The sequence below is a fragment of the Hippocampus comes genome, unplaced genomic scaffold, assembly GCF_001891065.2.
Source record: "Hippocampus comes isolate QL1 unplaced genomic scaffold, H_comes_QL1_v1.1 scaffold255, whole genome shotgun sequence".
NCBI lineage: Eukaryota > Metazoa > Chordata > Actinopteri > Syngnathiformes > Syngnathidae > Hippocampus > Hippocampus comes.
The window spans coordinates 970,255-995,538 of NW_017806034.1; the positions used below are offsets into that span (position 1 = coordinate 970,255).

General features: G+C 42.9%; 1 protein-coding gene across 4 annotated transcripts; it reads left to right on the forward strand.

The window, feature by feature from the left end:
• Positions 1-25,284, forward strand: LOC109529501 (rho GTPase-activating protein 12-like). Of its 4 annotated transcripts, XM_019892897.1 has the most exons (19): positions 1-84; positions 2,781-3,601; positions 14,121-14,381; positions 16,081-16,287; positions 16,435-16,515; positions 16,927-17,055; positions 17,222-17,284; positions 18,014-18,088; positions 19,770-19,831; positions 19,911-19,992; positions 20,079-20,180; positions 20,790-20,888; positions 21,163-21,265; positions 21,463-21,582; positions 23,091-23,189; positions 23,306-23,383; positions 23,454-23,588; positions 24,703-24,808; positions 25,002-25,284. In XM_019892897.1, the coding sequence occupies exons 1-19, from the start codon at positions 75-77 to the stop codon at positions 25,174-25,176; spliced, it is 2,808 nt and encodes a 935-aa protein (XP_019748456.1). In that variant the 5' UTR covers positions 1-74; the 3' UTR covers positions 25,177-25,284. The 4 variants fall into 4 exon arrangements, with proteins under 4 accessions (XP_019748456.1, XP_019748457.1, XP_019748458.1 ...); XM_019892898.1 differs by lacking the exon at positions 17,222-17,284 and having other exon boundaries at positions 3-84; XM_019892899.1 differs by lacking the exons at positions 17,222-17,284; positions 18,014-18,088 and having other exon boundaries at positions 4-84.

Consider the following 25,284-nt stretch of genomic DNA (forward strand, 5'->3'; position numbering starts at 1 on the left):
TGGGTTGTTTGAAAAAAAAGTTTGTTTTCATAATCAAATCCATTCGTCTATTTTCTGGAGCGCTTCCCCTCATCATGGTCGCAGGTGAGCTGGGGGAATTTGTCTTTAGATTTATGTGGAGTACACCTGGGTCAGAAAATGACTTAATTCGTGTTTTTGGTTAATCCTGTGGGCAATTCTGACAGAATATATTCACTGGACACTGGAATCACTGCCGAACATGTCTGTATGTTGGACGTTTTTTTTTTTAAATATTTTATTTAGTTATTTTTGGCGATCTATTTGTTAGGGACAGAGAGTAAAAAAGTCCAGACAAATTTTAACACGGCAGTCTGATGTGTGCATCGCAGTGCATAGCAAAAAAAACCAGTTAAACTACAAGTACCTATGAAAAGAGTTATATTTACACAACAGCAATATTTACACTATGCAGTAAAAAGGATCGATTCAAAAAAGTTGATCACGATGGAAGGCTTGGTATTATTTTTTTGCTGTTTTTGTTTTTGTTATTATTCTTCCTTTCTTTCCTGATTTTTTGTTTGCTTTTACACTGTGATGTAGATACCACAGGGTCTGAAATAGGGCTGCACAATATAGATGTAAAAATATACAGTAATTGCAATCACGGCGTGTGCAAAATGCGTATCACAAAGATTAATACTTTAATATGGAATTGTATGCATTTGTCTGATGAGATGGAAACTTAAATGTGCACCGCCAACCAGGACAGCAATATCTCGGCTCAATGCGAAATACAAAGTAATGAATATACACCATATACAGATTATATAATACGCTAAGTCTGCTTATTTTGCCGGATAAAAAATGTATTTATTTCATTCATTTATAATATAAATGTTTTTCTAAGTACCTGTTGAATATTGCAGTCATATCGCATGTTTTTCCAATATTGTGCAGCCATTGATCATAGTAATAATTTCCTTCGGAGGGCCGTTATGACTGTGAACCCAAATAAATGTATAATGGACTCATATTACAACAAATTGTTGAATAACTAGTTTTGAAATCAGAGGCAAGTAAAAACTGTTGGCTTGAATATATATTTATTTTAAAAGGAGATTGGTAACAAAATTGCTTGCAGGATCTCTACCTTTTTAAAATTGAAAACAATTAGCAATGTTGGTAATTTAGCAAGAAACACAAAGTCTATGCACATAATTCGCTTTTGCTTGACACATAAAATTACCTATACTCTCAGCAATCAAATATCCACCTTATTCTGAGGCCCCATGAGCCTTTGATTGAATTACCGGCGCAACTGAACCGGAGTTTTGTTTCCATGTTGTTTGCGCAAGTCCACTTTCTATGACAGTTGAAAACTTTTAGCAATCGGGGAAACACCAGTTATTGCATCTTAGAAGCAAAAACAAAACAAACATCAATTGACTGGTCTCATTCATTGATGCTAATTTAGTGTCCAGAGTCAAATATTTATGAATAAAGAGTTCTCTTTGAATTCCTCTGTGTGTGTGTGTGTGTGTGTGTGTGTGTGTGTGTGTGTGTGTGTGTGTGTGTGTGTGGGTGCGCGCGCGGCGTGCGCGCGCATGTACGTTATGTCCCTGTGACTGTTGCTGAATATGTCCTTGCCTCACCTGAAAACCATTTTGTGTTTGTGACTTGCTGAATATGTGCTTGCCTCACCTGAAAACCATTTTGTGTTTGTGACTTAAGCAGGAAACAATGCGAGCAATCGCACAAATGAGCAGTGACTTGTCCGTGTCACGAGCGTAGCTGGTGTGGCAGCGTGCGAGTCACGTTATTAGCATTAGCGTTCGCGTCTAATCTCCCATCCCCACGAGGCATCTGCTTTCCAAGAGGATTTACGCGTCGTCTTCTTCACTTCATCTCATCAGGTTACAACCATAGAGGAAGGCTAAGACACACTGGCTCTTTGTGTCTGCTGTGTTGTTGTTGTTGTTGTTGTGTAACGCACACAACCGGAGAGCGTCTTATGACCTAATAACACAGACACTCTATTAGATACACTAGCTTGTAGAAGAGAAGTGGGTGCTTTGGAATGCTGAAGATGGTGAGTCGCAATTGAGGAAATTGTAACAGGATGCTAAAAGTGGTTTGTCGCGATTGAAGTGGGTGCGTCTGGACTTTCAAAATGAGACGTTGAAGTCAGCAGGTCAGGTTTGGATTGGGATCTGTTTGGATGTTGGAAGTGGCGCATCACAATGAAAAGTTGGGATGTTGAACGCGGTATGTTGTGGTTGAAGCTTGTATGTCAAGTTTAAAGGGGGCCCGTTCAGGTTGAAGGGGGTTCCATGTGTTGTAAATTGTTGGTGGCGCATCATGATGTTGATTGAAGGTGTCATGGTCTTGAACGCGGTGTGTTGGGATGCTATGGTGGTCCCGTTGGGATTGAAAGATGTTATATGTGCACGTATGTGTGTAGGATAAATAGTATATAGGTAATCATGAGTAAAATTGTGTGTTGTATGATGAGTGACACTCTTTCACTTTAGTGCCCAGAAATTTTTACCCATTGACTCTCATTAAAAGTTGCATATTCGCAATAGCTACTTCTGCAATGCAACTAATAGGACCAAAGTAAGGCGCGACACCCTAACTCCAGAACGTCATGTCTGACTCTCCGTACCTCGGTCTCCATAGATATCTTGGAATCGACATCTATATTTGTTGAGGATGCCGAAGCTGGTGTATTGGAATTGAAACCGTGCGTGTCATGACCGATGGTGGTGTGTCTGGGCCGGTGGTTTAAATCTTTACTCCTACTTTCATGTTCCCATCAGCTCGACTGTGGAGGCCATGTCAGACAACGTGTAATCTAGCCCGGCGGACAGCAGGAGGCGCCATGGCGGACCTTCCCATCGCTCCGGGCCAGGTCTACATTGAGGTGGAGTACGACTACGAATACAAGTCCAAAGACCGGCTGATCACCATCCACCAGGGAGAATGCTACATGCTGGTTCAGAAGACCAATGAAGACTGGTGGAAGGTGCGCAGGGAGGAGGGCAGCAAAGCCTTTTACGTGCCTGCTCAGTACGTCAAGGAGGTGCGCAAAGCCCTCATGCCGCCCCCCAAGCCTTTACCGCACCATCCCGTTAGCGCCGGGAACACACCGCCTCATCACCCCGTTCCCGCTGGAGGCATCCCACCTCATCAGCCCATTTCTGCTGGCAACACCCCACCTCAGAATACTGGTGCTGTCTGGGTGAAACCGGCCAATCTGGATCTTGCAGTCCAGGACTCATCCATGGCGAACCCAGACAGACCGGAGTCCAACCCTGCGCGTTCGCCCTCCGTTCATTCCTCCTCGTCCATGCATTTGACGCCACCCATCCAACGGCGGGACAGTAACCAGCGCCAGCATGTCCCCGGCACCCCAACGGGGCCCGAGCGATCTTTATCCGAAATCCCGGCCCAGAGCACCGTACCCGGGCCTTCCCACCAACTAAGCAGCACGCTCCCGCGCACCCGTACTCGATCGCCGGAGTTGGTCCGGGCCCCGCTGGATTTGGACAGTCCGATGCACTCGGGTGGCGAGGAACGGCGGACCAACGACTCGGAGTCTGGAGACGAGATGAGCAGCAGTTCTATGGAACAACTCCAGGTAAAGAAACCTTTATTGTTATGACTTGATGCTAGTGGAGGGTTAGTATGGGTAGTGTTTTTGTTTTGTGTTGGGGTTTATAATTAGGGTCTAAGGTTAGGTTTGGAATCTGGGTTCTGGAGTCTCACTGTTTTGTCTACTCTCTGTGACATGGGCATACTCGCAGCTGACAATGAGGCACTCTAAAACGTCTATGCTATCAAACTATCCTAAAGAGAAAAGGCTTTTTGGAGAGCCGGAATACTGTAGCTAGCTAGCAAACCGCAAACGAAGGCGCTCAAGCTCTTAAATGGTGGGAAAGGGGCAAGCTATGCTGGTGCCCGTGTGTCACAGAGCATCGTTTTAGTCACACACCCCAAAAGGAGACCTGAAATCATGAGAAACATTTCAATGCTACAATTGAACATTGTACTCCGTTTTTACATGTTTTCAGAGATCTTCCTAAATCATGTACTATTTATTTCGAAACAAATCTCTGCATTCACTTTATGGGGTCTTCAGGCTCTGGCTTATTGTTGGGTTTTTGGCTTGCCTTGATTGGTTAAGGTTAGTGTTAGGGATGGAATTCGGGGTTAGTGTTTGTGCTGGGTTTCGGCTTCAGGTTGGGGTTACGGTTGAAGTGAAGACCCGACCCATTCTTTTGATAGCTTGACTATTTCAAAGTCATTTTGATTCGTACCAAGAGCAGAAAGATTGATTTTGTTCACAATTCTAGCTTCATTGCTCCCAGAGCAAACGTACCAAACCAGAGTGGGGAAAGAACAACATGTTCGTGACGCAAAATGTAATAAAGGATGCTAGTATGAAAGCAGCCTCTCTGTGCTCACTGTAAATGTTCTTATTGCTGGACCACAGTCATTGTTTTGGAATGACCTTACAATGTGACTTTTTATGACATCACATCTTCTCAAACATGTTTTGTTTAGTCCAGCCTCTCCCGCTAATCTTCTCATCTTGGCGCCCCGCTGATGAAAGGCCATCCAAAGACAAACATACGTTTACGTTTTCATAATCCGACTTTTATGTGAACGCCACAATGGACTTCCTTCCTTTCTCACAAATGAACTCGAGGTCATATAACAGCAGTTTATTTAAAGGCCAAACAAAAATGTCACTCAACGTCCTTATAAAGCCCGCGGCAGTCTCGTGGCTAGTCTTCTGCTTAATCTCTATTCAATTGCAGTAGCTAGCAGAGGTGTTGGATGGTTTGGTTGACTTTGTTTTGGGAGAGCGCTACAGTGCTTCACTTGGGGCACAAAGCCTGTGCGTTACTTTATGAAGAAATTCTGGCGCGCGCGCGCACACACGCACACACACACACACACACACACACACACACACACACACACACACAGCAGCGCGGCAGTTGGTGCACTCATTTTGCTGTCTCTGCTTATTTTCTTCATAAAAAATTCACCCGGTTTTCTCCAGGCTCCGGTCCAGTGGGCCCCAAGTCGACTTTTAGTAATGATTTTTTTTTAACCACCCCGAAACACTGCAGAATAAGAAAGCTTAGTTTTCTAATCATTCATTTAGGTAAAACAAGCCTGTGTAGTCAGCGACATGTGGATTAGCCGTTCTTTGTCGATTTCATGGAAATTTGAGCAGTTTAATCAAGATGCCTGACGTGCCGCTTGCCGATCTCATTGTACTTCTGAACATTAAAAGACAGGAATGCTCGACGATGTACTCGTCACACTTTTAGGTTTTTACAAAAATAACATCGGGTCAAGAAAGTACATAATGTGCTGCTCGCTGACGTGTACATGGTAATACTTTGACGTTGTTGCAGAAATACGTCAAAACAAAGCACTAGGCTGGACACTCACAGTTCGATATTTTTACAGATAGTGCATGATATGCTGCTGGTTGCCTTGGCTTGCTGAATGCAGAAGAAAAGCATATTTATCTTAGTGTAGCCTGCGCAGGGATCCCTTTTCAAAGAAGTCTCAGAATAATCAACATTCTGTGTAGCGATTATGAGGGGATCATCTGCTGTGTCTTTGATTAGTCACAAACAAGTGTGTGTCTGTGTGTGTGTGTGTCTGTGTGTGTGGGAGCCACAGTTCTTCACTTTATAGAGCTTTTCGTCTTAATCCCTACAAGCGCTTCAATTGGATGTGTTTGTGTGTACTATGTGTGCAGTGGTGTTATGTCAGCAGAGCACTGTGCGCCCTCTCTCTCTCTCTCTCTCGCTCTCTCTCTCTCTCTCTCGCTCTCTCTCTCTCTCTCTCGCTCTCTCTCTCTCTCTCTCGCTCTCTCTCTCTCTCTCTCGCTCTCTCTCTCTCTCTCTCGCTCTCTCTCTCTCTCTCTCGCTGTGTGTGTGTGTGTGTGTTTATGTTTATGTAATAGAAGTGTTTGGGAGTCTGTGGGTGTAGCATTTTCGCCCATGTCAGACACACACAGAGTGGTCACGGCGACAGCACCACGACGGTAGCGGCCATCATCATGTACCCAGATGACAACGGCACGGTAGGTCGGACGGACCGGAGGCTTCAGTTTCACGTTTCCAAGCCGGTCAGCACTTTTTACGCACGTGACGTCAACGCCGCTTGTAGCAGCTGGCGAAACATACCACGCTATAGACTGACTGCAAGGGATGAGCTTTGAGTTGTCAAATTGGCGATATATATATATATATATATATATATATATATATATACACACATACACATAGATAATTTATTTATTTTCAAGAGAGACTCCCGGAGTTGACAGCTTGACTTTTCTGACCCCTTTAGTGACTGTTCTATAAAAAAAGCTACTTGTGACTTTAATTCCCGCTACGAAACAGATAAACGTGAGTTTGTGGAATCATTTCCATATTGTTTTGCTTTGGCCACCGTTTAGCCGTTCATGCTAAAGACGTAGCTGAATCGCTGAATGGAGCAAGCTAAACATTATGCTGTTGTTGTCAATGGATCCATGTGGCCGGCACACAGAGGAACGAGAGGACTGACTCGCCTGTGTCCCGCGATGCTCAAAGTGATGCCGGCGAAAGGGCGAGCCGCACTACGTTACATAATAACATTTGTTTGGACAGCTGGTTGCTGAGCCGAGCTCTGGCTCGAGGACAGAGAAGGACTGGCGAAATGTACACGAAATACAGGAACATCAATGTGGCAATGGAAAAGTGTTTGTTTTTTTTATTTTTTCGTCATTTTGGCATTTGAAAGTAGCTCGTTTCTGCTTTGTAATTAGCGTGAGCAAAAAGTCACCCTTTAGTGACAGTTCATTGTATTCACGTTCTTGTGGAACAGCACAACTGGCACAACTGCTGTTTCCTGTCGTCATCTATCGTCATTCGACACTGCAATAATCCCAAATGTTGACATTGGGCAGCTGCGGCTACACTCTGTTGACATGTCGGAATTTGTCAAATGTTTTGAAGCGCTGCGCTGCAGACATCGATGCACTAATAACGTAGAACCCAAGTGTGTTTTCAAATGCTTCCCCCACAGTTAGTTTAGCTTTTTCAGGATGCTCAAATGATTTATGGAGCCTCTGTCGCCACTAAATGGGTCTCTCTTTGCCCCGCCCATATGTACTCCCTCACATAAATCAGTGTGCAGTGTCATTTGTCACCTTCTTCAAGAAAGACCAGTTTTTCTTTGAACTTTGCACCCCACCGAACCCGCATACTCGCTTATTAATCATTAACTGTGATGGCAAAGCACCACATAATGCCCATCCACTTATTTCTAGTGTCATTACTTATAAATGATTAATCTATCTACCTGCACCAGGGAGGTCTTAATTGATTTTTGGGGCAGATTCTCACTACTGTAAAATTCTGAACTGTCAAACCACTGTAAATAGAACGCAGCCACTGTTTATCATCAAAGGTAAAAAAATCAAATCAAATCGTAAAACATCAGAGCGCAATTTTGAATTGGGACTTAGACAATGCAAAAAATAAAATAAAATTCCACCTATGATTTAATTATGATAATTATTAGTTATGTTGTAGTTTTTATTATGTGATTTAGATTTTATTTGTAGTCTGTGGAGTGCAGTTTTTAATTTGTGTATTATTATTATTATTTTTTGTAAATGTTTTTTTCTTTAAATGTATAAATATCCATCCATCCATTTTCTGATCCGCTTATCCTCACGAGGGCGTGCTGGAGCCTATCCCAGCTGTCTTCGGACAGGAGTCGGGATATACCCTGAACTGGTTGCCAGCCAATTAACAAGCATGCCATTGGTGGCTTCAGCAACAAACATTCACACTCACACCAAGAGACAAGTTGGAATGATCAATTAACCTACCGTGCATGTTTTTGAAATGTGGGAGTAAACCACAATACCCGGAGAAAACCCACCCAGGCATGGGGGTGGGGGGGGGCATGCAAACTCCACACAGGAAGGCCACAGCACGGAATCACACTCACTGCGAGGCGGGCGTGTTAACCAGTCGTCCACCGTGGCGCCTTAAATATTTCCCAAATGTGGAAAGTTGACAGGAAACTCTTCTGGAATGCTCCTTATTGTGACGCCTTCTCTCATAATTTCCTTAATTGTCCTTGTAAAACAATGAGCGTAGCGTAGCTTCGCATAGCCCTAATTACACTTTCGTTTCCTGTGTGGTTCCAAGCCTCTTTGCATCGTTCCATTCCAGGTTAGACGGGTTGTTAATTCTTTCCGATGACTCACTGTACACTTTTAACCACCACGTTGGTCAACGTTTCGAGCGCCATGTTGCCACCGCGGTTGACGACATGGGACCGGTTGGTCTTGGGTCTCGTTGGACTGGTTTGATCCTGACAGGTTTTGTGTGCGGTTGTCTGAGAAAACCAAAGACTTCTCAACCAGAAAGACCAGTTCATGTTCTATGAATGAAGTGATGCGATTCACATTAGGAAAAAGCTTTATTTATTTATTTTTATTATTTTCCTCCATGGCATGTTTTTGGATATTCATAGAAAAATAATGCGCAGACAATGGTTCTTTATTTATTGATGTAATGTATTTAATTTCATTATTTTAAAGTTTATATGACTATATTGGTTTACAGTGAAGTCATTTAACATACTAGCAGGAGCTCTTGAATATCACACTTGACAAAATCTCCTCCATACCAAATAAATGCACATACATTGTCTTGACTAAATTGTAATGGTTGATTTTGAAGGCTGCCCTGGCTGACATATTTGTAAAAACAAATGACTTGAGGTCGACGTCCTCAACGCCGAGATCATTTTTCTCACATGTGAATGAAATATCATTCCGATTACATTTTGCGGGGTTTTTCCTCATCGCCCACAGCTGCTGCGCAGCCACATTTTCGCACATTGTCAGGTGTAATTACACCAGGAGCCGTCCTCGTCACCTCATCATTCTTGTCAGCGTCATGGCTTTGAATGCCTCTGCGTTAATCTGCAGTAAAGCTGCCAAATATTCTCTCACACCAAAACTCCTTGTTAACTTTGTACCTGAATTAAGCTCTTTCTTCTGCTCCAATGGTTTCATTTGCAAAGTAGGTTCTGTCGTGTGTGGTTTTTTTTTCTTTCTAATTATCCTTGGTGTTGTGCCAGCCAGGAAAAGTGCACGCATGAATATTCATTCTGAATGGTGGACATTTTGTTGTGTTTGTTTTGTTAAGTGTGTTAATCAGGAGCTTTTATTCAGTCCTCATTACTTCCAAGAGGGTTCATTTAGTCGACGATAAACCAGTCGAGTCACGACAACGCCGCATGATATGCTGCTTGCTGCGATGCCTCGCTGAACTCGGGGGAGTGAGTAAAAGGAAGACGATGAGCTGGTCGACGTGTGGTCGTTCTTTTGACGTCATTGAGACAAGATACACTCAACACGGTGCACGATACACTGTGTGACACTGTGTCACATTGAACTCGGGATGAGAAAAAAGACCTTGATTGGACTGGAAGACCTGTGAATGGGCCTAACTTTGATGTCATTGTCATGGAATTAGCAATCTTGAATAAAAATGGTGCATGGCATGCTGCTTTTTGCTATGTGCCCATGAGCAAGGTATTTCCCAACCAGCTTTTGGAGCAAAAGCATAACAGGGATCAACATTTGAATGAAAGTCTCGGTTGACTCGTTTGGTTTTGAAGATTGTGCTTGTCGTCTGTGATTGGTTGCACACCCTAAAGGCCAGCCAATGGGCTTCATGCGGCGCTGTGGCCAGGCGTGACTAGTACACTGTCCATGTCCTGGTTGTTACTTTATATAACTTGCGATCGCAAATCCTTTTGTACAGGAGAAACCAGAGTGGCATGTGCTCGCTGCTAAGTCCATCACGTTGCATTATCCGTCCGCACCTGTCCAAATGCTAACCCCTTACATGCTTGCATAATCAAAAATACACACACACACACACACACACACACACACACACACACACACACACACACACACACATTGTTAAACATCACCACACTACTAAGAGATGAATGCACTCAGCTCAGACATGACTCTGACATCTTTTGAATGGTTTCAGCAAGTGTCATATAGCAGGAGAAGTCAATCTGAGGTGCTGAACTTTACACCCCTATCCCAGCTTTCCACTTTTCACACCACCTCTCAAGAATGAAAAGGTACGGACACGGAACGAGGTGTTGAGGGCGGAGCCCTGAATTTGCTTGCTTGAGAGGTTGTATCGAAGGTGGCATGACGGTTGCATGTGAGGGATTTCCGCAATGCAGGGTCCAGGTTTTGAAATATAACACTGACACCAACACAATAGCCTACGTCCTAGCTTTGATACTCACCGTCAGAAATCGTGAAACCGGCGGGTTGGCCTGAAGCCAAATTCCGTGTTGCTTACCTTTCACACAGGACAGCAACCCGGTAAAGCTATGTAGGGTACTAATTCACACCAGACCACTACCCAGGAAAAGCTTCCTTTGATGGATGGGGGTGAAAGGGGACTACACAGAAACCGCCCCGCCTCTGTTTCCCATCTGACGACACCTGAGAATCCATCAAATTCGCTGGTTGACTTGGACTCCCCATTCTGTGTGGGTGCCTGACTAAACCCTGACAGTTTGCTTTTCAAGTGTTGCCTGGCATGTTTGGACAAGTGTAAGCATGTGGCCGCTGAGTCAAAAGTATGCGTGTGCCTGTTGTGTTTGCTCGGCACTCTCCTGTGATACGCAGCCCAGCGGGTTTATGTGTGTCGCAGACAAACCAGAGAGGAAACGGGGCAAAAAAAATGCAGATTCCCAACCAAACGTTCAGCACTGACTTGACAGACTTTGTTGTCATTCTCCCTCCGAGAAGACATTTCGGTCAACTTCAAGCTACAGTATAGTGTATATAGTAAGAAGTCAGGGAATTTGGGAAAAATCCAGCAGCCCCTGAAGCCAGTTTCTCTGAGGAGTGTGGAATTTGGTTGACATGTCAATCATGAGTAGATAAAACAAAAATGTATCAAGAAGCCATGCGGGAAAATGAATTGAAAGTCTGCCATTTTGCTTCACATTGGCCATGTTGTTTGAGCCATATCCAGGGCTTCCTCAAAGCCAAACTTGCCCGATAAATGTATTTTTTTTTTAAATTCAGCCCCTGTTGCTAGTTTCACTTAGGCCTGTGAAATTTGGTACGGATGTCGATCATAAGTAGACCAACAAAAATGTCGGAATAAGCAGTGCTGGAAAATGAACAGGAAGTGTTTAGCCGTTTTGGTTTGAAGTGGCCGTTTTAGGTATATTTTGGACATTTTAGAGATGTGTTTTTTTTTTTTTTTTTTTTTTTTTTTGAAAATCCAACACCCGAAACCTGTTTCATGAAGCAACATGAAATTTGGTAGTCATGTTTATCATGAGTAGATGTACAAAAAACCCTCAAGAAGCCATGCTGGAAACTAAAAATGTCTTCCATTTTTGTTTTAAAACTACTGAATTTACCAATTTTGTTTTCCATTTCCAGGTCCTTCAAAAATCAATTTGCCTTTTTTGAATTCAGCTCCAAAAGCCAAATTGACATCGCAACATGAAATTTGGTCGGCCACAAAACAGACTCCAGAATACCTCCCTGAAAAGACACAGGCAGTCTAAGATGTTTTGAAGCGGCCATCTTTGGGTCGTTTTGGCCATTTTTCAGAGTTCCTTCAGAGACAAAATCACCCAGGAGATTTTGTGTACTTGCTTCTAACTTTGATCCTGGTCTTCTCAACAGATGGGTGACAAATTGTCCTCCACTGACTTTCCCTTAAGGCGGCGCTTTGTCATAGCGAGCGCTGAGGTCAGGTGATCATGTTGAGCATCCCGCCGTGCCTCGTCCAATCTTCCTGACCTCCATATTGATCAGCTGCTAGCGGCGGAGTCTGCCAGTAGCAGCTGCTGGCTAATACACAAACGCCATTAACACCATCATGTGGAGGTCGCAGTGTCGCCATGCACATTTAATGAGGCCGTAAATTACGTAACTCTCTCGACCCCTTTCACACTGAACTGATGCTAGTAATGCTTGAGAATAAGAGCCAAATTTAGCAACAGTATTTTGATCATTAACTTTTCACTGCAAAATCGCCCACTGAGCCCCTTCCTCACTGAGCTAGACCCCAAATTAGCAATGGTTCTACACCACAAAACTATCCTTATTGTACCCCTTTCACACTCACCTACAGCGGGTGCGCAACTAAAGTCAAAATTAGTACTAGTTCTTTGATTTTTCACTGTATAAACATCCACTTGTACCCCTTTCATACTGAGGTAAAGCTAAAACTTGTGTTTGCTCAGAGATAGTTCCCCCCCCCGACCCCATCACGGAAATACCCACTTTGTACCCCTTTTTCACTGACAAAAAGACAAAATTATCACAAGTTCTTTGACGTTTGACCACAAAAAGAGCCCACTTAGTCTTGTGTGTATGCCTTTTACCCCCCCAAAAAAACAAAAAAAACTCTAGGGGCACTTGCACCAGATCGGCGTGAAAGGGGGTAGACAAGATGTGGCTTGAGTGGAAACCCTCGTGCATTGCTTTTGGGTGCGTGGGGATGGGGGGGTTGCTTGTAACCTCAATAGCAGGATGCGGTCTGGCGGCGGCGGTCAAAACGGGATCCTGTCGTCCCCGCTCACTCAACGGTAGATTGAGGGGTTGGACTTCCCCTTTGACGCGCATCCCTGCATTTTATCACGTGCTTGCTTGTCGCAGCGGAGTCAAGCGAGGCTTGATGGCGGTCATACCAATGAGGAGTAGTCGGCGTGCAGTCTCCATGCACGAAGAGGTAAATCATTTGAAATCATTGCTTGTTACAAAAAAGGCGGCGGGACGCCAGCGCTGTTGATGACTCGGCGACCTCGGTTGCGCCGGTGTCAAGAGTCGCCCGCTGACCGTGCTGCAGCTTCCTCTTGCTTGTCAGCGACTGTGTAAGCCTCGGCAACCTTTTCAAATAGACTTGTTAGTAGTGGAGATGTACATCTCTGCAAGCACACAAGAAAAAGAAAATTGAGACTGACGTATTTATTTTTCACTTGCTTGTGCAGACAAGAAGTTATGCATTTTGATTGATCTTCTCCGCTGATACTTTCTCGTTGTGGCACCACCATTTTTGAAAATTATTTGTTAGTTTTTTTTCAATTTATTTATTTATTTGTTTGTTTGTTTTTTAGGACATAAATGTTTTTCATGAAATTAAAAAAAAAAACATTTTGGGGAAATTGAAAAACATGTTTTTGTTTAAATTTTGAAAAAATATAGTTGTTTAAAAAATGTTTTCAATTGCTTTGTAAGAAATATGAAATTTATCATTAGATAGTATTTGGAATTGTCAATGAAATAAATGAATTTAAAAGAAAAAAAATAGCTACTTTTCCAGTTAAAAATTCCATATTTTGTAATTGCTTGTATGGAGCAAAACCAAAATAAAGTAAAACCACTCACCCTTTGAGGATTCCTGACGTCACAATACTGTCACCTGGTGATGTTTTTTTTTTAGAGTCAGTCACAAATGAATCCTTGTGAAATTGAATTCATTGCTGTCTTGTTTAGACTTTGAGTGAGATGAAATCTCACGTGACCTTAAGCATGATGATGCAAGTTTTGAAAATTGTGCTAAACCTCCACATTGGGCCACTTTGGAGGTTCTGTTGCATGAGAGTATCTTTTCAGTTTGGTGGCCAATACGCGTTCCCGCATCAGGATGCGGGCCCGTCTTGCCGTTTCGCTTCCTCATTTCTACCTGACGCGGCTTCTTGCTGACTTCCTTCCTCTGTTCTTCTCTCGTCACCACACGCAACACACTCGCCGTCACCTCCTTTCTGTGTCGCCATGATCTCGAAGCGCGTTTCCATGTCCACATAGACCGTTGTAGTTTGTGATGAATGCAGGAAGGTTCCCAGGCTGCTCAAGTTAGCTGTTGGTGTAACTTCTGGGCATTTTGATGACATTATATAAAAGGAATCGGTAGACTTTATTTCGGCGCACTCCTCTCACGTATTTGCTCGGAGCCTCATTTGAAAACATGTTTAAAAAATCCAGATTTAGTTTTTCAAAATACACAGTCTCTTGGCTTTCGTGAAAATTCTCAAGTGCTTTCATGTGTCCTCAGAACTTGTCGTCGGCGGTTCGCGGCCGGCCCGACTCGCCCGTGTACAGCAACCTAGAGGAGCTGAAAATCACGCAGTCGGTGGCGCCCCCTCTCCCGGCCGGCGCCCCTCACCAGGTGTTGGGCGACTGGGAGTCATACAAAGACCCGCACGGCCGCCTCTTTTACTACAACCGCAGCAGTCATGAAAGGACCTGGAAGCCCCCCCGAGCCCGGGATGCCAGCGGATCGCGCGGCGACAACAGCACAGGAGAAAGCAACGAGGTGAAAAGAAACACCCCTTTCATGCAGAGATGAACAGAAATGTGGCATTTCTTGGCGACCTTTGAAAACGGTAGCGACACAGGAAAAACATCTCAGGCATGCATTTCTTTCGACAAGAAAAGTGCGTGTCAGATGTTAAACTTCACCCTGCTTTCCCTGTGTTTTGGAATACCTTAACACACAGCCAGCATCTAGTCTTTCTTACTTAATTCAGATACTATCTCTGAAGCGGGAGAATTTGTATGTTTCAATAGATTCCTCCCCTGCCATTTTTACACAACAGAGCCTCTCTGTTTTGGCTCTATTTCCCCTACCGACATCTGTGCTGTTTTCATAGAACAACAACATGGGGATGAATGCTTTTAAGGGCGCCGTGAAAGCGGCTAATGGGAGGTAGTATGCTGTGTTACAACAGTGGCACCGCATCCAGGCTTATTATATGAGGAACACTTTAGCGCTGTTAGTCCAAAGCTGGACTCAAAAAGTATGAGACCGATGCTGGTAATGCACCGAAAAACAGCAGCAGGAGCTTGTTAATGTATCAAATCGAAAAGCCAAGCAAAAATGTTGTCCATTTTGTCCGCAAACACACAACACAAGACCGCCATTGGCCGTGCTCGCAGACCAAAACAGCATCGCACACACTTGTTTCTTGTCTGCATTGTTGCTTTCTGTCTCTATCTGCTATATGTCAGTCTTTTTTGGGGCATTTGTAGGGAGTCCCAGACATGTCTCAAAAATTGTATAAAACCCACAAAATAATATCCCACGTGCCGTTATAGTGGCCATAAATTAGCACATTGTTTCCAGAATGTAGTATTTCGTGGCCACAAATTAGTATATTGTTCCCGCTATTTAGGGTCCCCCCCCCCCCCCCCCCCCCCGCCCCCTCCAGCCATGCATTAGCATTTTCTGCGCATGTTGTACCTTTATTGTGGCCACAACTTGATATTTCGTGGACGTCATTCATTTGTTTTGTGGTCACAGAATAGTATATTGTTGCCACATTTTAACATATTTTCCTTCCAAAAATTAGTAGACTTTACACGGATCCTACTAACTGGATTGGATCAGCAGATATTTTGCATTTCAAGACAAATTAGGGATTGATTCTTATGTCATAATTTGCTATTTTTTTATGCCACTGATCGAATCCACAAACTAGCAAGCCAATGCCCCAAAAATAGCAGGGCTCAAACTCTACAGTAAATTAACATTTATTTATTTATTTATTTATTTATTTATTTATTTATTTATTTATTTATTTAGTTAGTTAGTTAGTTAGTTAGTTAGTTAGTTAGTTAGTTAGTTAGTTAGTCAGTCAGTCAGTCAGTCAGTCAGTCAGTCAATGGGGATAGATTGGTCCTGATTGGATCGGTTATCGTTTTTTTTTGTTGTTTTTTAACTTGCTGATTGGTTCTAAAATCCTGCCAATATGAAGCCCTACAAATTTGCATTTTATGGGGGTTAATCACGATTTCGTTCACACATGATACCTATTTTGTGAGCAGAAATTAGCATTTTTTTTTTTTTTTTTTTTTTTTGCACACATTGTATCTGCCCAAATATTTTCTCCCTCATCTCATGTCTGTGGCTCTGTACATGTGGGTGTGTTATTTCTGGTGTCTTCCTCCTCTATTGGTGAAAGGTGACTACTTTCTCCCCCTTTCTTTTTTTCCTTGTCTTTCCCCACGCTCAGAGCACTCCCCTGTCGCTCTCGCCATCTTTCTTCCCCTTCCTGTCGCTGCCGGCGGGCCGCCTGGGGCCCCTGTGCTCGGAGGACGGGTGCTTCAGCGCTTACTCCAGCTTGTCCGACAGCCAGTACGGCTCGCCGCCTCGCGGGTGGTCGGAAGGGATGGACGAGTACGGGCACACGCTCTATGTCAGTGACTATACTAATGAGAAGGTACCTCAACTCCTTCCGCTGTCTTTGGGGCTTGGCTCGGCTTGGCAAGTGGTGGGAATTTTAGCCTTCCTGATGGGACGACCCACAACAAATCCTCGTTTTTTTTTTGTCTCTGTGATTGTCCTTTTTCTGTGTGTACACCAACAGTGGTTAAAACACGTGGATGAGCAAGGTCGGCCATATTACTACAGCGCCGACGGTTCCAGGTCCGAATGGGAGCTGCCGAAGGTAAAGATTTACCAGAAAATAGCAAACGATATGTAGAGTTTAGAAAGTTCAGTTTGACTTAGCGACATGGTATTTGGTAGGCATGTCGATCGTGAGTTGCTCCACCAAAAAAGTCTCAAAAAGCCATGCTGTAAAATAGTGGTCCCCAACCACCTCAGTCCTCTATCCTGCATGTTTGAGATGTTTCCCTGGTCCGATACACCTGATTCAAATCATTAGCTCATCAGGAAGCTCTCTGCAGGAACCTGATAACAAACCTGATCGTGTGACTCAGGTGTGTTGGAGGAGGGCAACATATCAAACGTGCAGGATAGCGGCGCTTGAGGACCGGAATTTGACACCTGTGGCTTAGTGGAAATGTGTTAAATTTGAGCAAAGGCTGTAACAGTGACTCTTGCGCTATCCCTCTAGTACAACCATTCCCCACCACAGCACCTCGCAGACCCCACCAAGACTCGCAGTCTGGACAGGAAACAGGTGGAGCCCATCGTCCTGACCAAGTGGAGACACAGCGCTTATGTCCAAGACCACAACGACAAGGTGCGTTTACGTATAAAAGACAACAAAACGCTTGTAGAATGATCCACAGATGACTACCAAGTGAGCAGTGCTTCCCGTTTGTTGTCTTCATCGTCGACTGCACAGCTTAGGCATTTTGTTTTGGGAAATACATGAAGGATTCAATTGTAGATTGGTTGCTTTGCAGCGGACGCTGAAACTCAGACCGTTCCGGACAGGCTCTTCCCGCCCGCATCCGTACAAGCAGCAAGTCAGTTTGTGTCAGCATGTGCATGGATTACCACAGCTGTACCTCCTATTTTCTTTTTTTTTCCTGAGCGACCAATCATCTTGCATGATGATAAATCTTATTCCTTACCTCTGACTTTTTGAAATCATTTCACTGTGAGAATTTTGCGCGGATGCAGCAGTTGAGGGCAAAGAACAGAAAACACTTGGACAGCAAACGCAACCAAAATAAAACAAGATGAACCCCAACGTAAGCTAGGAAGTGATTTATAGTTAGGTTTTGAATCTTAAAATGTCCTACAAAGTCTGAAAATGTCTCAACAGGTCCTAAAAGGTGTCGAACTTCATCATCATGTCCTGCAAGGTCGTAAAAAGCCTTTAAAAGGTCTTGAGATATGCTATAAGGTTTAAAAAAATTTTTTAAAGATCTCACAGGGTCTTGAAATTATCTACAAGGTTTGAAAAAGCCATAAAAGGTCTTAAAATGTCCTCCAAGGTCCTATGACATCTAAAACGGTTCCAAAAGGTCTAAAAATGATCCAAAAGCTTTTGAGAAGACATACAATGTTTTCAAAAGTCTGAAAAAAAAATCTTCCATTTCACGTCATTCAACCCTGAAGAAATTGAAACAAATAGCACGTGTGCGTCCATTCCAAACTCAAAGCAACCGCGCGCTCTTGTGTGTTGTGGTTATCCTGCTTTGATTGGTTGTTTATTAACCCATGTGACCGCCTTGTCTTCTCCTCACTAGGACGCACTTCTGAGCCCCAAGTCCCCCACAACTGACTCTGACTCCGGCCCCTTTTCTCCTAGGCGCCCTGCCTCTGTTAGTAAAAGCACCTCCCCCCCAACCAAGAACAACCTCCGTGTTGCGCATCTCATGCAAGGTTTCCCCTTTGGTTGCATTCTTCAGATGCAAGAGAACCTTTGTGGAAACCTTGTTTGTAGGCTTCTTTGAGTCGCTGCAGGAGCATTTCCTTCTTTTCTCAGCATTGACTTGTTTGGTGTTTGTGCTGGGGTGTGACAATTTAAAGGAAAAGCAACGAGGTCGGTGGGCTGAATTGGACAATTGCGTGCTGTCAGATTTGGTGGGTTTTAATTTAAACTTGGTTAGAATAGTACGATCAGAGCTGTAGAGGAAGAAGAAAGTCGAAATATTTTGTGTGAAAAAGTCGCGGTGAATCTTTCATCCAAATTTAAGTTAGCGGTAATCGTATTGTATTGTAACGTGTAGGAATGAATCACATTGTACTTGAAAGGAATCGTATCATATTGAATCGTAACATAATTGGAGTGAATCGTATGTCACACTTAGCATGAATAGTTTCTGATCGTAATTGGAGTGAATCGTATCGGACTGTTATTATTGTGAATTGAATTGCAATTGGAATAAATTGTATTGCAATTGTAGTGAAACATGAGATCATAATTGACGAATCGTATAATTATATGTTAATGGAATCGTAGCGGATTTGAGGTAATTTGAGTGAACTATATCTTTTTTTTTTTTTGCATATAGTAATCAGACTGTATCGTAGTTTAATTTGAGCGAATCATCTGTGAATCCTACTGAGTGTTACGTAGCTGGAATGATAATCGAACTGAATTTTTAGTGAATTATATGAGGTCGTAATTAGTGAATCGCACGTATTGTCCTAATTCGAGTCAACTATATTGTTTGTGTCAAGTAAATTGTATTGGATCGTAATTGTATGGATTGATCATAATTGCAGTGACTCGTACATGAGTGTATAGACAAATGGAGCGGATCGAATGTTATTTTATCGCCGAAAATCATAATCTATCTTTATCATATTGTATTGAATCGGAAATCCGGGGAGTCTTATCGGATTGCGTTGTGCCTGGAGTGAATCCTATCGTACTTAGTTAAGCGTGTCGTAATTCAAGCGATCTCGATATAGAGTGAACCGAACGCAATCGGATTTTGCCGTATCGTGATTTGAGTGAGACAGAAAGGAAATGGAATTGGATTCAATCGTATTCGATTCCGTTGCATCCTAATTGAAGTGCATCAGATCAGCTCGGGAGTGAATGTCACCTCTTTGCTTTGGATCGTAGTCGGAATGAATCGTCTCAGAATTTGAGTGATTGTATCGTTATTGGGGTGAATCGTAATCTCTTTGGAGTAAATCGTATCAGAGTTTATGTGAGTGTTGCATTCATACGGTGTAAATTGTAAGCATATTGCTGCTGTTATGGGCCGACGTTACGTTCCTTTGATCAATCCTGCTTGCTTTTCCATTAATTTGCCCACTGGCGTGTGCATGCGTGTCACACGTATTGTGTTTTTGCCTGCTTTCTTGAATGCAGATCAAAGAGCAAAGCTTTTATTTAGCGGCGCTTTAGTTTGGGTGCTGGTGTTGCCCTTGTTGTTGGCGGTGTTTAAATGCGGCCCTCCCGCTGCGATGATCAATGATTGTTTTCGAAACGCACGTCTAAGCTGCTCGCTTCCTGTGTTTTATACTCCCCCCTTTCTCTGTGTTCAGCCCTCAGAGAAGTGCGGCGTGCTCAATGTGACAAAGATCACAGAGAACGGCAAGAAAGTTCGGTGAGTACAACTTTTTATTGACATTTTCTGTTTTATGTTGAGTGGATTTGAGCAGTCGTTTGCGGACTGTCCATCATAGGAAGAATTGGACTTCCTCCTGGACGGTTTTGCAAGGCTCCACGTTACTCTTTGCCAAGGGCCAGGGAGGCGGGACCAGTTGGGTACGTCCATCAAACCTTTCCATGAAATCGATGGCTGTTATTTTGCTGGGTGCGATTGTCCGCTATCTTCCTTTGCGTGTGCGCAGTTTGGCGGCGGTCAGTCCAAACCCGAGTTCACGGTGGACCTGAAGGGTGGCTCGGTGGATTGGGCCTCAAAAGACAAATCCAGCAAGAAACACGTCATCGAGGTGGATTTCATTTTACTTTAAAATTAATTTAAAAATGAGGACATAGGATTGAAAATAGACTTTTTTTTCATGATTCTATGCGATTGTGTGCCAATGTGAAATCAAACAACCAAATCTTTGATCTGTCTTTGTCTGAAAATATTTGTAAGAGAGCTCTTCTGAATATCCAACCCACTGAGATGAATAACCACCACAAGTTTTCCACCCATGACTTGGCAGCTAGTCTGGGCCAAGATCCAACAACAAACGTCAAGAGTCACAAAATAGTCAAGAAAACGTTAAAAAACACAAACAAAAAAAAATATCGAAGTCAAAAATCACGTCATGTCGAGAACTTAAGTCACAAATCATATTAAAATGTCGTTAAAAAACAATCAAGAACCAATTCAAAAAACATTTAAGTACAATACAACATGAAAAGAATTCTGTCAAGAACCAAGTAAAAATCACATGCCAGGCCCATGTCAAATATTAGTCAAGAACGGAAACCAAATTAAAAAAAACAGTCAAGTACGACCTCAAGAACCTAATTTGAGTATTACAACAAAGAGCATAAATAGGATTTAATGCGCATTGTAATTCTTGAAGCTACTTTTACCTCATCCGCAGCTGAAGACCCGGCAGGGGACGGAACTCCTGATCCAGTCGGAAAACGACGTCCTTGTCAACGAGTGGTACCGAACGCTAAGGGACACCGTCAGCAGTTCGGTAAGGACCACCAAGCAACCAACATTTCGCATTCCTCTCTACTCGACTGCAGATGAATCGGGCATGGTAGCTCTGTTCTAAGTGTTAAGGAGTAAAAACGTTATTTTATTCCTTTTGTCATATTTTAAATTAACAAGACAGGTAATTGGTTATCGGAATTTTATTCGGTCAAATATTGCAGTCGGCCCACAAAGGAGGAAAATAGTGAAAGAGCTTCTGAAAGGTAACTTGCTAACTTCTTTGGTGTTTTTTTTTTTTTTTTTTTTTTTTTCAGGCATGTGAGTCTGATGAAGCCATCGAAGAGGACATGCCCGAGTCACCCGGAGCAGAGAAGCAAGACAAGGAGAAAGAACGCAGAGACTCCAAGAAAGGCAGAGGTACGTAAACTTCAACGTGAAATAGAGAAGACAACACCGTGTCAAAGGAGTTTCGGATCTCTCATGCAGGAGGCAGACGGTGTCTTCAAAAACCCCAAATGATTCCGTTACTGTTCAACAATGATTTATCAGGCTTGATTCCTACCACATCGTCACGGTGACAAAAATGTGATTTTGGACTCTTGCTTCCCATGCAGCCATAAAGACGGCAAGCAGCATGGACGGGACCGATAATAAGAAGACCAAACACAAGCTGAAAAAGTTTCTGACACGCCGGCCCACCATGCAGGCAGTGAGAGACAAAGGCTACATCAAAGGTACCGACCACCGTCAAGGCCACGTGTTTTGTTTGGTTTAATAACCATGCTCGGTAAAAAAAAAAAAAAAAGAAAAACCTCAGCCCTTGATGCCAGTTGCCTGTAGTCTCATGAATTTAGTAGGCATGTCTATCATGAGTAGCCCCTCCAAAAAAAAAAAAAAAAAAAAACACTCACAAATCCATGCCCTAAACAATGCCGCAAGCCAAACTATTTTGGTGGCAAATTTTGACGTCTTGTCGTAAAACAAAACTAGCAATACCTTGTAAAAATGTGGCAAATTAAAGCTAGTAGCACTTAGCTTAGCATCATGAAATTTGATAGACATGCCAATCATGAGTAGACCCACAAAAAACAAAGTCCCAAGATCCCGCAATGTAAAAAATGAACATAAAGTCAGACAGTTCGGTTCAAAACAACCATTTTAGGTCCGCGTTGAATATTTGTCGGATTGCAACCAAATTTGAAGCATGAGTCAGATCATAAAACTGCCAACCATTTGACATATTGTGAGTGACTTTATGAGGTGCATGGCAAGTGAAATTTGACGACTTCGGAGAAAACACCAAATTATTAAGAAGTCATTCGTTCTTCATGTTTAAAAAGATTCAGCCCTGGATGCCGGTTTGACTTAAGAGCTTAATATTTGCTCGGCATGTCTATCCCAAGTAGTGTTGTGTTTATTATTTTACTTTATGTTCACTGTTTTGTTAAGCGCTTTGTTACAGCTGCAGCTGTTGTAAAGCGCTATATAAATCAGGATGTATTGTATTGTAAGTAGACTCACCAAAAAAAGCCTCCAGAAGGCACGCTGGAAAAGAACATTGGAAGTCGGTTATTTTAGTTCCAAACGGCCACTTGAGGCTCACTTGAGGCAATTTCCAGGAGTCTGACTAAATTTATCATTCATAATTAATCATGACGTTGATGAAAATTCAGCCCCCTAAGCCAGTTTCGTAGAGCAGCATGCCATTTGGGAGCCCCGTCTATCATAAGTAGACAGACAAAAAAAAAAGTCTCAAGAAGCCATGTTATAAAACAAACGGCAAGTCCGCCACCTCGGATCAAAGCGGCCGCTTTAGGCTCACGTGAGCCAATTGCAGGAGTCCTACTAAAATCTTTTGAAAATACAGGTTCTTAAGCCAGTTTCACTTAGCATCATGACACTTTTGAAGGCATGTCGATCACGAGTAGACCCATGAAAAAGCCACAAGAACACTTTTTGGCTATTTCCAGGGGTCCTTTAAAGATGAACTCCCGGCGATTTGGTCCGATTGCTTTAAAACGTGAACCACATAGACTCGACAGACAAACGACTTAAAATTGTAAATTATGTTTTCGTGATCGCGTGTGGGCAGAGCATGGTGTTCAAGTTTGATGATCCGCCATAAGACAGGAAAGTCTTACGGTCAATTCGGCAAAGTTGAGTCAAACCGAGACATTTTTGGTTGTGTTTTTCATCCAAACTGTGTGCGTTCGTGTGTGAATTTGTGTTTGTGTGTGCACAGATCAGGTGTTTGGATGCAGCCTGTCCAGCCTGTGCCAGAGGGAGAACAGCACGGTGCCCTCCTTTGTCAAGATGTGCATGGAGCACGTGGAAAGCAACGGTGCGTCCCGCGGCGCCACCTGCCTGACGACACGCCGCGCAAGCCTTTTCATATTTATTTATTTACATATATATTTTCCCCCCCCCTCTTCCTGTCTTATATTTTTGTTCTTGCAGGACTGCACATCGACGGCCTCTACAGAGTCAGCGGGAACTTGGCCCTCATCCAGAAACTGCGCTTTGCCGTCAATCACGGTGAGTCCCGCGTTCTTGTTTTTTTTGTGGCTATTTATTTATTACTGGTTGCTGACGTGCCGGAACGCAGATGAGAAGGTGAGCCTGTCCGACGGCAAGTGGGAGGACATCCATGTGACCACCGGAGCCCTGAAGATGTTCTTCAGGGAGCTTCCCGAGCCGCTCTTCACCTACACGCTCTTCCACGACTTTGTCAGTGCCATCAGTGAGTGCTCGTCTCCAAAAATATACACTTAATATACTCATATTGTATATTTTACTAAAACATCCATAAATATACTGTGTGTGTGTGTGTGTGTGTGTGTGTGTGTGTGTGTGTGTGTGTGTGTAGATGTTCTTCAGGGAGCTTCCCGAGCCGCTCTTCACCTACACGCTCTTCCACGACTTTGTCAGTGCCATCAGTGAGTGCTCGTCTCCAAAAATATACACTTAATATACTCATATTGTGTATTTTACTAAAACATACAAAAATATACTTTGTGTGTGTGTGTGTGTGTGTGTGTGTGTGTGTGTGTGTGTGTGTGTGTATCTATCTATCTATAGATATCTATCTATCTATATATCGATCGATCGATTGATCTATCTATCTATCTATTTATCTATATATATATACACACAGTGTTTCTGTTTTCAAAATATATTTAATTTATATATTTTAGATTTTGTTTTACGACCAAGCATGTTTGTTTGTGTCTGGATACTTTTTAAATGGTATTTTGTATTCATTCTGTTTTGAAATAAAAATATTTTATTTTTCATTTTCCGTATATTATACATGGATTGCTCCATGTTGAGTTTAATTTTTTAATTTTATTTTATTTTTAACACATTTGCAAGTTAAAAAAAATATGACATGGATTAATAGGACACTTTAAAATCCTTTCAATATTTTGTTTTCCTAATTTTTTTTTGCCTTGTTTTGCACATGGCTCTAAATTCAAAATGTTATTTTTTTATTTTATTTTTTTAATATTTACTTTTTTTTTTAATCTTGCTTTAGATATGTAATCAAATTGGTTTTTTTTGTATATATTTAATATCCCAAAATACTTAGACGGTTTCTCTTTGACCTAATTGAGCCATTCAGGTGACTTTGAAGAAACCTTTGTATTTACATTGTAATATACTTTTTTTACTGACTCGAATTTCATTTCGTTGCGTTGGAGTGTTGCTCTTAAGCGCACCAGAGGGAATCAACGCAACCATTAGCACAATATTTGCAATCGTTACACAAGCAGTGCTCTTGTTTTCATCCCACCGGTCACTGTCAGTCACTGATCATCTTTTCATTTTCCTGCGGGGTGGCGGCCGAATCGCAGAGATTCCAGACTACAAGCAGCGGGTCCACGCCATTAAAGAACTCGTCCGGCAGCTACCCGAGCCCAACCACGACACTATGCAGGCCCTCTTCAAACACCTCCGCAAGTACGGGAAAAATAAGATATACAGTTTGTTCTTGAACATGTTCCATGGGCTTTTAAACCTGTTGTATTTCCAGGTCTGGTTAACTTGATTTCTCGGACCCTATCGGAACTCATTGAATTGTTCCACATCCACTTGAAAGCTTCCAAATATCCATCGATCGAAATGTATGATGTTGTCTGTCTTGCGTGTTCAGGGTGATTGAGTACGGCGAAGAGAACCGCATGACCAACCAGAGTGTCGCCATCGTGTTCGGCCCAACGTTGCTGAAGCCTGAGATGGAGACATGGAACATGGCGGTCCACATGGTCTACCAGAACCAGATTGTGGAGCTCATCCTGCTGGAATACGACAACCTATTCGGCAGGTAGAGGACGACAGGTCGCGCTGGCGATCTGACGAGACCAAAACCACTCTTTGCACTTTGGACTAGCTTTGGGTTACTTTTCCTGACACTGGATTCTAACTTAAAGGACCAA

What these genes read in the sequence shown, in the direction of transcription:
- LOC109529501 (XM_019892897.1), top strand. An exon ending in GTTCTATGGAACAACTCCAG is followed by an intron (nt 3,602 to 14,120) that starts GTAAAGAAACCT and finishes ATGTGTCCTCAG; the next exon opens with AACTTGTCGTCGGCGGTTCG. An exon ending in CTCCTAGGCGCCCTGCCTCT is followed by an intron (nt 18,089 to 19,769) that starts GTTAGTAAAAGC and finishes CTCTGTGTTCAG; the next exon opens with CCCTCAGAGAAGTGCGGCGT.